This window comes from Callospermophilus lateralis, chromosome 9 (assembly GCF_048772815.1).
Source record: "Callospermophilus lateralis isolate mCalLat2 chromosome 9, mCalLat2.hap1, whole genome shotgun sequence".
Taxonomy (NCBI): domain Eukaryota; kingdom Metazoa; phylum Chordata; class Mammalia; order Rodentia; family Sciuridae; genus Callospermophilus; species Callospermophilus lateralis.
Genome location: NC_135313.1, coordinates 69466025 through 69478909, shown reverse-complemented (window position 1 = coordinate 69478909; position 12885 = coordinate 69466025). Strand labels below are relative to the sequence as shown.

Genomic DNA, 12885 nt, shown 5'->3' with positions numbered 1-12885 from the left:
TTCAAGGATAGAGACACATTTCTTCTCCTGATGCTACTGGTCAGCAGGTAAAAATGTTTGTGTGGGGAGGGGCAATTAGACTTTGATGTATGTGTCTGAGGTGGCTCTTGCGGCTCTGAAACCCTTCCTGGAATTAGATGAGGGTGACACAAAGGTTAAGAAAGGAACAGTCTTCTGAGGAATGACACACTACATTTCCTACATCTGTCTGATTCGAGACAGGTGTCTTTTTTTTTACTGGTTCTTGAGTTTGGTATTACTGCCTTTTTAATGTCATCAATGAATTTATAGTATCCTACAGGATAATTAGAAACACACTGTACTTCTTGTCCATTGACAGATTCTTTCCCAAGTGATATGTGTACGTTAAAAAATAAAAGCAGTCATTAATTATCAAATTTGAAGATAGACATTACTTTCCCAATCTGGAAAACATAAGCACATATGAATCCAAATGTGGATATTGCACAAAGAGACACTCAGATAAGGGAGTAGCTCTGCAGCTAAATAAATTAAGAATGTGTCATTTATGACTGAAGTCAGCCAAAATGGAGGAACACTGAAAATAAGCCCTTCTATACACTAGTTGATGTGTTCTTATATACTTTCTGCACTACTGCAGTATTTTTGTCTGAAGTCATCTTTAGGTACCAATTCAAGTTGAGAGAAAGGTATAGTTTTGCTTAAAATATTCAGGTACATTTCCCAGCTGCAAATTTGGATGTGTATGGGCTTTCTTTCATATTTGAATTTTATTAGAGACACAAGACTTGTTACATTTCTTTTGCTTCTCAACTGCCCAAACCTTAAGCATACCTCACCCTAAAGCCTAAATCCCGCCAGTGCTAGTCCCTCCTTATCTCTACACATTCTTGTGTCTCTCAGCTGCTGTGCATGCAGGAGCCAGGATCGCAGCACGTGGTCCCCATAGAATTCTGTTTTCTATGTGAATAAGATCTGTTGGTTTAATTTCCACAACTGTATTGTTGGTTCAAGCCCAGGAACCACATCTTGTTATTTTGTGGCCCCAGGAATCTGGCCCAGTTGTGAGTACCTAGAAAATGCTGAAAGGGCCAGGTGTGGTGGCACATACCTGTAATCCTAGCAACTCAGGAGGGTGAGGCAGGAAGATCACAAGTTCAAAGCCAGTCTCAGCAACTTAGTGAGACTGTCTCAGAATAAAGGGTGGGGGTAGGGTGTTGGGGTTGTAGCTAAGTGATTAAGCACTCCTGGGTTCAATCTCTGATACCAAAAAATAAAAATAAGAATAAAATTAAAATTTTAAAAAATGCTCAAAAGACCCAGGGTGTGTAAATAGTCCAAGGCTTCTGCACATGTGTAACAGCTTATTCAGCAGGAGTGAATTGAACACATGTTACACAAGAAGGTCATATTAAGCAATGGGGAGCATTTACTTATATGATCTTCCTATTTTCAAGATGTCTATTATGGGACATTTGAAAAGCTGCAAGGAAAAGGTAATGAAAAGGAATTCATTTATCACAGTTTCCTGTCTGAAAATAGTTTCATTGGCTAAAAGCAAAACACTGTTATTCTCATTTCTATTATAGTATGGAAAGTAAAATTATGTGATACTAGAATATATATATGTATGTATGTATGTACATACACACATATATATGAATACAACTGATAAAAGTTATAGACAATCATTCATGTTGAAGTGTAGAAATTTAGGTCAAAGAATGGTACCAAGTGATTTATGAATTATTAGCTTACAGAGAATAGATTTTCCAATTGCTATTAGAAAGGTGGACTTTCACTCTCTTCCCTTCATGCCTTTCGTTTATACATCATTGTTTTAGGAAGTGGCTTGATTTTTCTGAATTGTATTTTCTCCTGTGTCCCATGGGGATAATGTGACCTGCCTGGGTGGCTGCTTCATAATTCAACTCTATTTCATACATTAGTCAATGCCCACTGTGTTCCAGGCACTACGCTGCCAGGAAACAGATAATAAACCAGCCGTGGCCCCGGGGATCTATGCAGTAAAGACAGACAGATGTAAGCAAACACATCTCCTCAGAGAGACGTGTAAGAAGACATCTATGTACAAGGGTGAAGGGAGAGACTATTGCTCCGGGGCCTCAAGGAAGTCAAAGAGGACTCTCTGGGAGCAGTAATGATTGAGCTGGTTTTAAAGAGCAATTAAGAGTTTCCTGGCAGCCGAGGAGGAAGTGCATCCCAAATGGAAGGAATAATGTGCACAAACAGCAGCCACATGATCTGTTTAGGGAAGGTGGTTGGATACACAGGGTTCTGTTGAGGGCAGATGAGATCATGTATTCCAAAAAAGCTTTGACCTTGTTTTACAAAAGTTGATTTTTTTAAAAAAATGGCACCATCATATTTTTAAATGCCAAAAAGATAGGTCAAATGTTAATATGCACTAACTTAGCCTTACCCGACTAGTTGTTTCCCAGGGAACCCCATATCCGTCAGAAGCATGGCATGATTTAGGGGCAGTCGTTCACAGCAATCCCAAGGTGCTACTGTTTGGTCCAGACCTCCCTTTCTAGGGCCATAGTTGAGAACACAAAGAAATTACTGCTTTTTGCTAACGTCAGGATCTTGGAGAAGTTGGAGAAATTCTGGGATCGCCTGCTATAGCATATCCAAACTTCTCAGATGTCCCCACAACTCAGACATGCTCCAGGAAACCTCTAATGATGGTGAGTATTGAGAGGGGACAGTTTGCTAATCTCAGATCAGGAAACGTGCACTGCTTTCTCAATCGAGAGCTATTTTGTGTTGTGTTACAGCAGCTGTTGCTTCCTTCGCCTGCTTGTGGCCCTGACAACAGCACAGAGTGTGAGTTACACACCAAGACAGTTGACATGGAGTATTCATTCTTGTTGTCCAGGTGACAGAGCCCGTCGTTGGGAATGACGATGCCTGCCAGTTTGCTGTCCATTCCAAAGTGTGAATCGGCATCACTCACAAAGACCAGAAGATGGAGGGAGTCATTCCGCCAGCCGATCTTTTCCTAGAGTGATAAAGAAATATTCGGGTTGCGTTGGAGAGAGGCAGGCACCTATTGAATGTAGATCAGTTCTGCTCGGACACATTTGCATTATTAAAAAAATATATTGTTGGCCTATCTAATTTATCCACTTTCCTCTACTGTGAATTGATAATATAGGAAATACATAAAATTCTGTGGCATTTGCTTTTTCCTGGACAACATTTTCAGATGATTTATGCTTCAGAAAAAAATAGCTTCGTGATGATTAGGATTCAGTTGATCTTGATGTTTACATACTTAATTATTTTTGCTGTCCAACTTTCAATGAGCCAGAAAAAGGAGCGGGGGGGTGGTAGGGGAGGTCATAGATAATTCCAAATCCAAGCTCAAGCAAAGTGAGTCAAAAATGCAATAAAAAATGGTACAAAGAAAGCCTGTTGCATTAAAATGTCATGCAACACTTAGGTATATATTTCTCTTTCTAAAGATGTCGTCTAAAGATTATAGAACTAATACAAATAGAAGAATTGCTCATCGAAGGGGGGCTCAAGGTCCTGCTGTTGTGGTTGTCCACATGGAGTCTGTATCTTAGCAGAGCTTTCGCCTTTAAAGCGTATCAGGCTAGGAACTAGTTAGGCAAAAAACTCATCCTACCTGTTCCAGCCTTTTCCTGCTTATCCTTTTCCTCTTCCTCTAATTCCTTGCCCCCCCCCCCACCTTCTAGAAGCTTCAGGCCTGCCCAATTCTGAATTTCCCAAGAAGGGCTGTTGTCTCAAGACAGACACCCACTCTCATGAATAGGTGTCAGTCAATTAGAGAGGAGCAAGGAACCTAGCATGTCCTAGAGACAGAACGGCTTCTAAGGCTTATTCTGTTTCCAGAACAATAGATAGCTGATCTTAAGTATAGGTATATACTGATTCAGGGCATTTTTACTTTTTTCATTAATGTTCTGCTTTTGATTTTTTTTTAACCATAGTTATTCCAAAACTAAATTCACCTGATCTAGGTCTTTAAAATACACTAGATTTTTAAAACAAGACTATTGTTCCAACCAAAATTTCTTCAAAGCTACTATCATTTTCTTTGATTATTCAAATATTAGGTGTATAAAACGGTCCCCATTTAAACATGATTGAATTTAAAATTTTACAGAAATTCTGTCTTCAGCATCAATTGAAGAAATATGGTGAATAAAAGAAAGAAAAATATACAAGCTTTCCAAAGTCGATTTGTTAATAAGAGATGAAATTTATGTTAACGGAATGAAATGTGATCTCCTTGGCACAGCATACCTTACACACAGCTGCTTGCATAATTGCATCAAATCCACCTTCGGGTGTGTCGATATTAGCAGAAATTTTCTGATTCTTCACAATTTCATTGAATCTCTCAGCATCATTTGTCAGTGGCAAAATGTGCTTGAATCCAAATGTAGGTAGGCAGAAGTAGGGTATACTACTGCAAAAGTAAGGTGCAAAAATATTTTTGAAATATGATGCAACACACAGTTAATGGATCTGAGATCCTAGTAATAGTTCTTCAAATAAAGATTAGTTTTGCTACCAGGCCTAACTCTATAATCTGGCTGTGAATCTCAGGATTAAGGTCATTGTCATCATCTCTGCCCATCCCTTCCATGTTGACTATATTAGCTAATATTATTAGCCAATACTTATTTAGAGATATGAGTTTGAGTCATTCACTGACTCAAACTCATATAACAGATAATCAAGTGATCAAACTCCCCATTCCAGTGTGTGTAATCACTATTTTCTATTACCTCCCAACTAAAATCCTCCATTAAGTTTACCTGATGACAATTTCTTTGTATTCTGATATCTCAAGCTGTCATCAAATAGGAGTCATCTCATAGCGAGACAAGACAGGAACTTGTCTTCTTCCTCTGCTCCCTTTAATATTATATTCCCAGCTCTGCCTACCAAGGGCTCAGAAATCGTAGTAGATGGTGGGACTGCAAATTGGTGCAACCTCTCTGGGAAGCAGTATGGAGATTCCTCAGAAAACTTGGAATGGAACCACCATTTGAGCCAGTTATCCAACTCCTCGGTATATATCAAAGGACTTAAAATCAGCATACTATCGTGACATGGCCACAATAATGTTTGTAGCAGTTTAATTCACAATAACTAAACTATGGAACCAACCTAGGTGCCCTTCAACAGATGAATGGATAAAGAAAATGTGGTATATATATACATGATGGAATTTTACTTGGCCATAAATAAAAATGAAATTATGATATTTGCCGGTAAATGGATGGAACTGGATACTATCATGCTAAGTGAAATAAATCAATCCCCCAAAACCATAGGCCAAATGTTATTTCTGATATGTGGATGCTAACACACAATAAGTGGGGGGATGGTAGTGAAGAACAGAAGTACTTTGGATTAGACAAGGGGGAATAAAGGGAAGGGCAGGGGAATGGGAATAGTAAAGACAGTAGAATGAATCAGATATAACTTTCTTATGTTCACATATAAATATGTGACCAGTGTAACTGCACATCATGTACAACCACAAGAATGGGAAGTTATACTCCATGTATGTGTAATATGTCAAAATACTTCTGCTGTCATGTATAACTAAAAAGAACAAATAAAATATTTTTTAAAAAAGATATTATTGAAGGTTGAAAAAAAAACCTAGCAGGGCCTAGGTTCTAGAGTCCAACTCTACCATGCTTGAATTCATTGTTGGGGACCAGCCTGGGAATAAATCCCCCGCTTATATCATGGTAGGATGAAATCTGCTCCTAATAGTAGAACATAAAGAGATGATCATGAGTTCAGCTACATCTTATCCTAAAAGTCAGTTACTAGCTGTGCCTGAAACCTTGAGCAAGTTACTTAACCCTTCTGAGCTTTGAGCTTTCATCTATAAAAGCAGGATAATGGAATGGAGCAGAGGTTCTCAAAGTGAGGTTCCTGATACAGCAGCATGAGCATCACATGGAAAAATGTTAGAAATGCAAAATCTGGAGCACTAGTTTAAATCTCCTGCCTTAGAAATGCCAGGAATGTGCTCAGCAACACGTACTGTACCAAACCTTTCCAACACACACTAAAGTTTGACAACCATTGACACAGAAGCACAGAGACAGATAGGAATAGCCTCCATTGAGGCTGTGGTGCGCTGCCTGGGAGCCTTGGTTGATTCTTGTGGAGCACACACAGGACCTGGGCTTGAGCTTGCAGGTGTGGCAGGCTTTCTTGTTAGCACTTAGAGAGCAGGTGCATCTTTCAGGATCAGACTCCTGTTACCAAGTTCATCTGCCTATACATCCTCATCATTTGTGAATTTTCACCTACTTACTAAAATTGATCTTTAGCAAATCAATAAATAATTTTCTTCATCATTTGTAGATATACACAGAGAAGAAAAAAAAGGTGAGTTTCCCTATGTGCACATTACCTGCTGAGGTCAAACAAGATGATGTTTTGCTTTCTCGAGTCATCTCTCACAGTGTAAATAACGTGTGTCTTTTTATGGTCTATTTAGTGCCAGGGCATATATTCATTTTATTAATAATTTCTTTGTTTAAAATGGTCCCCAAGTCTGAGAACGAAGGGCTTACTGTCTAGTGTTCCTGAGTGCTAAAAGGCTGTGATGTGCCTCATGTAGGAAATATGAACTTCATTCAATTATTAGTTTTTAATATTATTGTCTGAGCGGTCAATAGTAATGAATCAACACTATCTATTAAGCAAGATGTTTTTAAATATAAACACACACAAAACAAGGTTATATATTGGTCAGTTGATTAAACTTATAACTAGAGGCTCACAGGATCCTAACCTATTTTTCCCTTTGGAGCAATGTTCAGTACTAGATAACTCAGTGCCTGAGGCAAGTTTATAGAATGACTACCATAAGAGATGAGAATCGAATGTTCATTCAAATCAGAATGGCTGTGGATTCTTTTATACTGAGTAGTAAAGCTCTCACGGGGATCACCAAGTTGGTGTCCATGAGGGAAGTGATTTTTTTTCTTCCTATCAGTAGACTTTTCAAGAAAAGAGGCCAGAATCCATTGTTTTCCGACGTTTCAGAACACTGAATGGCACAGCCTGGGCTGTCTTAAGATGACCATCTCAAGAAGAGATGCTCTTGACTACATCTGGTCCCTCCCTCATCTGTGGTCAACCTCCTCACCTAACAAAATATTTCATAAGTCCTTTTAGTCAATGGGGCTGGAAACTCTGGGAGTGACTTGGCTGAGGTTCTTGGATGCCTATGTCTTCTGTGACCCTTCTTTTTCTGTCTTCCCCCAACCCACCAGGACCATCTATTATTTCAGCGCTACCAACACAGCTGGTCTAGTGGTTCAGGAGCCAGTCTGCTGTTTCCAGGCCACTTTTTATATTTCTTTCTGATTCATTACATTTTACCTTAACTCCCAGAAGTTAATCTTATTCCCTTTTTAAAAAATATCATGTATCAGGTTTCTCTGAAATTCTGAAGTCTTGCCCACTGATAGTATCTACCTAGAAGGGTTGTTGTGAGGCTTGAAGAAACAAAATATGCAGAGAACACTGCACAATGAGCTTTTTGGGGTTGGGGCTTCACAAACATTAGTGTTTTTCTTACATCAATCACATAGAGATTAGCACAGACCTCAGGACAATAATGAATGGATTTGGCTAATGATATCTCTAGAATCGTGTTTTTTCCTGATTAAAAATAAATGCATTTTTTGTTCATTGAAAAAAAATGAGGTTTTATATGAAAGTGTGAAGAAGAAATTTTAAAAAGTTGCAATGCCTATGAGATATATCAGAGTTCAATCATTCCTCTTGCTGAGAATTTATTTTGAAATCTTTTGTTAATTAGATAATATGGTGATCCCTTTTCATATATTTTTGCAAACTAGTCTGTATCTTTGCTTAGAATAAATTTTTTGATAGGGAATTTCTGGGTTATCTTTTGGCCCTTATTTGCAAACTCTTTTCAGAGAAGTTTGTATCAGCTGTCATTTCTGATAATTGTATGTGAGACTGTACCATTCAACAAAACAAAATAGCTGATTAGCTAAAGTGAAATCTGAATTTTATTTTTAACTTTCATTTTATTAGTAATGAGACTGATCCACTTGTCTATATTTATTGACATTTTGTATTTATTCTTTTACCAATTTGCTGGTTTATACCCTTTGTTTATTTTCTTATTGGTATATTTTTTATTTTCCAATTTAATTTGAAGAACTCTCTGAAAAATATTAACCTTTTGTCTTTGATGTTTTTGATACATACCTTAAAACTTTTTATTAAAGTCAAATTTTTCCCCACCCACCCTCAAATATGAGACGTATTTTAAAGTGTGATATGAGGAAGAGCTCTAAATTTTTTTCCAATTGGTTAATGATGATAATTCAGCATGTGTCGTAATTACTCCCGTAATGATTAGAGTAGCTCTGAGGTGATAGAAAATTAATTAAAATTAGAATAAAAGACTGAACAGTTCTATCCTGGGGCAAGTTAATTAACATTGCTGGGTCTCAGTGCCCTTATCCATAAAATGGGTATGATAACATCTACTTCATGAAGTTGCTATGACGTTTATTTCAGATAAAAAGCATGTAGCTGTATTTGTCATTCCATTGTCCCTGGGACCTAACTATTCTTGGAAATTTTTTGTTTAATCTTTCACTTGGTGCTGTTGATTCACCCTGTACCAAAAGATGTTAGAGCATCTCCTAGAACCAAAGAACTGGCAGTCCTACCTTCCTGCGAGAAATTTGCATCTTTGTTGGTTAAAATTATGTCCCAAGCAGATAATTCTAATTATCAGAAGTCCATGCTTTTGAAAAGTGGATAAAATCTTAATGTAACTCACTGAGCAGATTCATGTGATGGGAGAACATGTGGCAAAAGCAAAGCAGAGCATTAGAGGGGGGTTGCCCTTGGAACTGGAACTGAAACCCTTATTTGGACTAGAATAACTCTAATGAATGCTCACTTTTGGATGTTGCTTTCTGAGTATAGCAAGTATAGAGAGTAGGAATCTCTGACCAATGGAGGATTTTGAGTTCCTAGACAACAACGAATTTACATTTAAAATGTAGGATAATTGAGAAACACAATATAAAGAAGTACTACTTACATATTTTGTTAAATTTAAAATAAATATTGATAAAATATATCAAAGTGCAAAAGTGCATTCTACTGTCATGTATAACTAATTAAAACAAATTTAACAATTAAATAAGTAAATATTTTTTAAAAAAGACTATAATGAGATATACTAAAAGATTAACATCATCTTTTTCTTAGGGTTAGAACTTATTTTGATTTTCTTCTTTTTGTGTCACATGAACTTATTAACTTTGCAATAAGAAACTGTACATTCTATACTCAAATATGCTTCTGTCTATGTATATATATAGGAAATCCAAAGCATTCCATGGCTCTGTCTCCTTTTTTTGTAAAACTACAATGAATTATTCACCATTAAAGCCAAATTTGAGATTAAAAAAATCAAAACATAGTGTATACGGATTGCTGTTAAGAAGAAATTCTTCAAAATGTTTGATGGAGGGAAAAATTTAATTTTTGTGCTACTAAGTATTTTAAAATATACATTATGACTCATATATAAATATGAAATGAAGAAAACTTTTCTTTTATTCTGTATCTTAGACAACAGCAAAGAGAACTCTTTCAAAACCGTAAGCTGCTTTAGCCTTCTTACAGGGTAAAATGAATTTTTAGTGCTTCAGCCTTCTTACGATAAAATGAATTTTTAGTGACTCTCCTTCCAATAAAAATAAAAAATACTCCAAAAGCCATTAGAAATTAGATTTAAAAGGTAGTATTTTGTCGAGTGTGATGGTGCACACCTGTAATCCCAGCGGCTGGGGAGGCTGAGGCAGGAGAATCACGAGTTCAAAGTCAGCCTCAGCAAAAGTGATGTGCTAAGCAACTCAGTGAGACCCTATCTCTAAATAAAATACAAAACAGGGCTGGGGATGTGGTTCAAAGGTCGAGTGTCTGTGAGTTCAATCCCTAGAAGCATTTTTTTCTTTCTTTACAGTGTTGGGGATTGAACCCCAGGCTACACACATGCTTGACAAGTGCTCTACCACTGAGCTACATCGCCAGTCCTAAAAGGGTTGGTGAAGAATGGTGCATAGACTCTGGGGTTCCTGAGACATTCCAGAGGGCTTTTAGGGTCACACTGTTTTCACAGTGTGCAAATATGTCATTTGCCTTTTTTACTGTGCTGACAGGAGCTCTGATGATGGGAAAGCATAGTCAACTGCTGGTGCCTCAATCCGTGTCCAACAGTGGCATCAACTTTACTAGTAGTTCTAATATATATATATATATATATATATATATATATATATATATATCTATATATATATAAATATCCAGCAAGCACTCATGATAATAATAAAATCTATACTAGTTTTACTTGACTGTCCTTGCAAAATCACAAGAATCTATAAAAATCAGACTAGAATAAATGGGAAAATTTATTGAGGTTACATAAGTTAATGTGAAAAATCAATTGCATTTCTACAAATCACCAGCACACCATTGAAAAATGAACTTAAAAAAATACTCCTGGGGACTGGGTACCATGGTGCATGCCTAAAATCCAAGCTACTTGGGAGGTTGAGGCAGGAGGATTGCAAGTTCAAGGCTGACCTCCACAGTTTAGCAAGAACCTGTCTCAAAGTAAAATTTTAAAAAAGGGCTGAGTATGTAGCTCAGTCGTAGAGTTCCCCTGGGTTCAATCTTTACCATTGCAAAAAACAAACAAATAAAACCCTAGGAATAGATAAAACAACAACAACAACAACAAAAATCTCTACCCTGAAATTAACAAAGTAAAGTTATGTCATATGAAGTGACTGGTAGATTCAATGTTTACCATGTCCAACCTCTTCAAATTGATCTATGGTTTTAATACATTTTCAGTCAAAATCTCAGCATATTTTTTGAAGAATTGATTTTAAAATTTATATGGAAATGAAAAGGATCTAGGATAGCCAAAAATAAGAGAATGAAGTTGGAGGACTTACAATCCTGATTTTAAAGACTTCATAAGGCAAGATAGTGAGGCATTAATGTTACATGGGTATAATCAATGGAGCAATGAAAGAGAATATATCTGGAATTAGATGCACACATATATAGATAACTGCTTTTAAACAAAGACAACAAGAATAATTTGATGTGGAAAGGCAAATTTTGGATCAACTGGATATCTGTTTGGAAACAAAAGATGAACTTAGAACTTTTATTCTCATTCCCAATGCAAAAACTCATTTGTGATCATAAATTTCCTAACTGTAAGTACTTTAACCATAAATCTAGGGGAAAAGAGAAAAGAAGTCTTTGCAACCTTAGAGTAGGCAAAAATCTCTTGGGACAAAATATATACCAATCACAAAATTAAAAGTTGATAAATTGGACTTCATCAAAATTAAATACTTTTGTTTGAGTAAAACCATTGTTGGACAAATAAATACACAAGCCACAACTGGGAGAAAATATTTGCAAAGTATATGTTTGACAAAGAACCTGTATCCAGAATATATAAAGAATGCTTACAACACAATTTTAAGAAGACAATCTAATTTTTAAAAAACTGGCAAAAGATATGAAGAGATGCTTCACACAATACAAAATGAGACTGCAGAATGAAAAGGTATTCAACATCATTTGTCACAAAGGAAACTCCAATTAAATCTACAGTGAGATACCACTACATGCCTATTAAAATGGCTAAAATTAAAAAGACTAATTCTTTTTGTGAGACTAAAGCATTTAGTGAATGTAAAAGTGAGCATTTGTGCTAACACTAAGTGTTAGCATGCATGTGGATTATCTGGGGCCCTCTCACATTGCTTATGGAAATGAAAAGGAGTATATCTACTTCAGAAAGCTCTTTGGTAGTTTCTTTAAAAATTAAGAGTACACTTAAACAATTCAGCAATTCCAGTCTAGGTATCCATCTAAGAGAAATAAAAACAGACATCCATGCACAGATGTATATGCAAATGATCATAGCAGCATTTTTCATGACAGCCAAGAAACGACAAAACTCAAATGTCCATCAGTGGAAGAAGGAATAAATAAAATGTAGCAAATCCATTAATGGACTACTTATTAAAACAAAAAGGAACAAATTTCCAGTATACACAAGATCATTATTAAATCTCAAAACATTACACTGAGCAAAAGAAGCAAGACACAAAGGTGTATACTATTTTATTTTAGCTGTATGAAATCCAAGAATAGCAAAACCAATCTAAATTATAGAAATCACAAAGTGAGCACCTCTGAGGAAGTAGAAATGACTGGAAGGAGGCATGAAGAGATTTTCTGAGGTGATGAATATTCCTACATCATGTTTTGGGTGTTGATTATATTGGTATATTCAATTATTAAGAGTCTTCAAAAAGTATTTTTGATGTGTGCATTTCAAGTGCATGTCAATTATACTTTAAGAGGGTCAGATAGTGCCCTTAACTAATCTGTCCCACTTTTCTTCCTTTCTTCCTTCCTGGAGTGAAGAAATTATGCTTAATACCCTAGCAGCCTCTTGGATCATGAAGACAAAATCCAAGTGCTAAAGATGGTGGAGCAAAAAAACACAGAAGTTGTGGATTTCTGGTGTTTGTGGAACTGTCACCCAAGCCCTGACTTCACTTTGTGTAAAAGAGAGAAAAAACCTCTCTCCTTTTAAAGCCACAGTTTCTGATACTCTTAACCAAACACAATTCCTAAGAGTTATAATCAGTGGTAAATTACTTTCACAGTAATTTTTTACCTATGTTAGATTATAGTTGAGAAGTGCACTGATGTGTTTTTAAACACGATAGAAGCTGTTTGTCTTTTGTAGGGATTGCTTGCTCTGGTGTA

The 12885-nt window shown here is 36.4% G+C and overlaps 1 protein-coding gene across 2 annotated transcripts in view; it reads right to left on the bottom strand.

The window, feature by feature from the left end:
* Positions 1-12885, bottom strand: part of Itgb6 (integrin subunit beta 6) — a 120927-nt gene that overhangs the window by 50556 nt on the left and 57486 nt on the right. For both annotated transcript variants that reach the window (XM_076865655.2, XM_077110283.1), the window contains exons 7-8: positions 4282-4447; positions 2846-3007 (exon numbers count right to left, since the gene is read on the bottom strand). In XM_076865655.2, coding sequence (XP_076721770.1) covers positions 2846-3007; positions 4282-4447 — 328 coding nt within the window. The remainder of the gene's footprint in view (positions 1-2845; positions 3008-4281; positions 4448-12885) is intronic.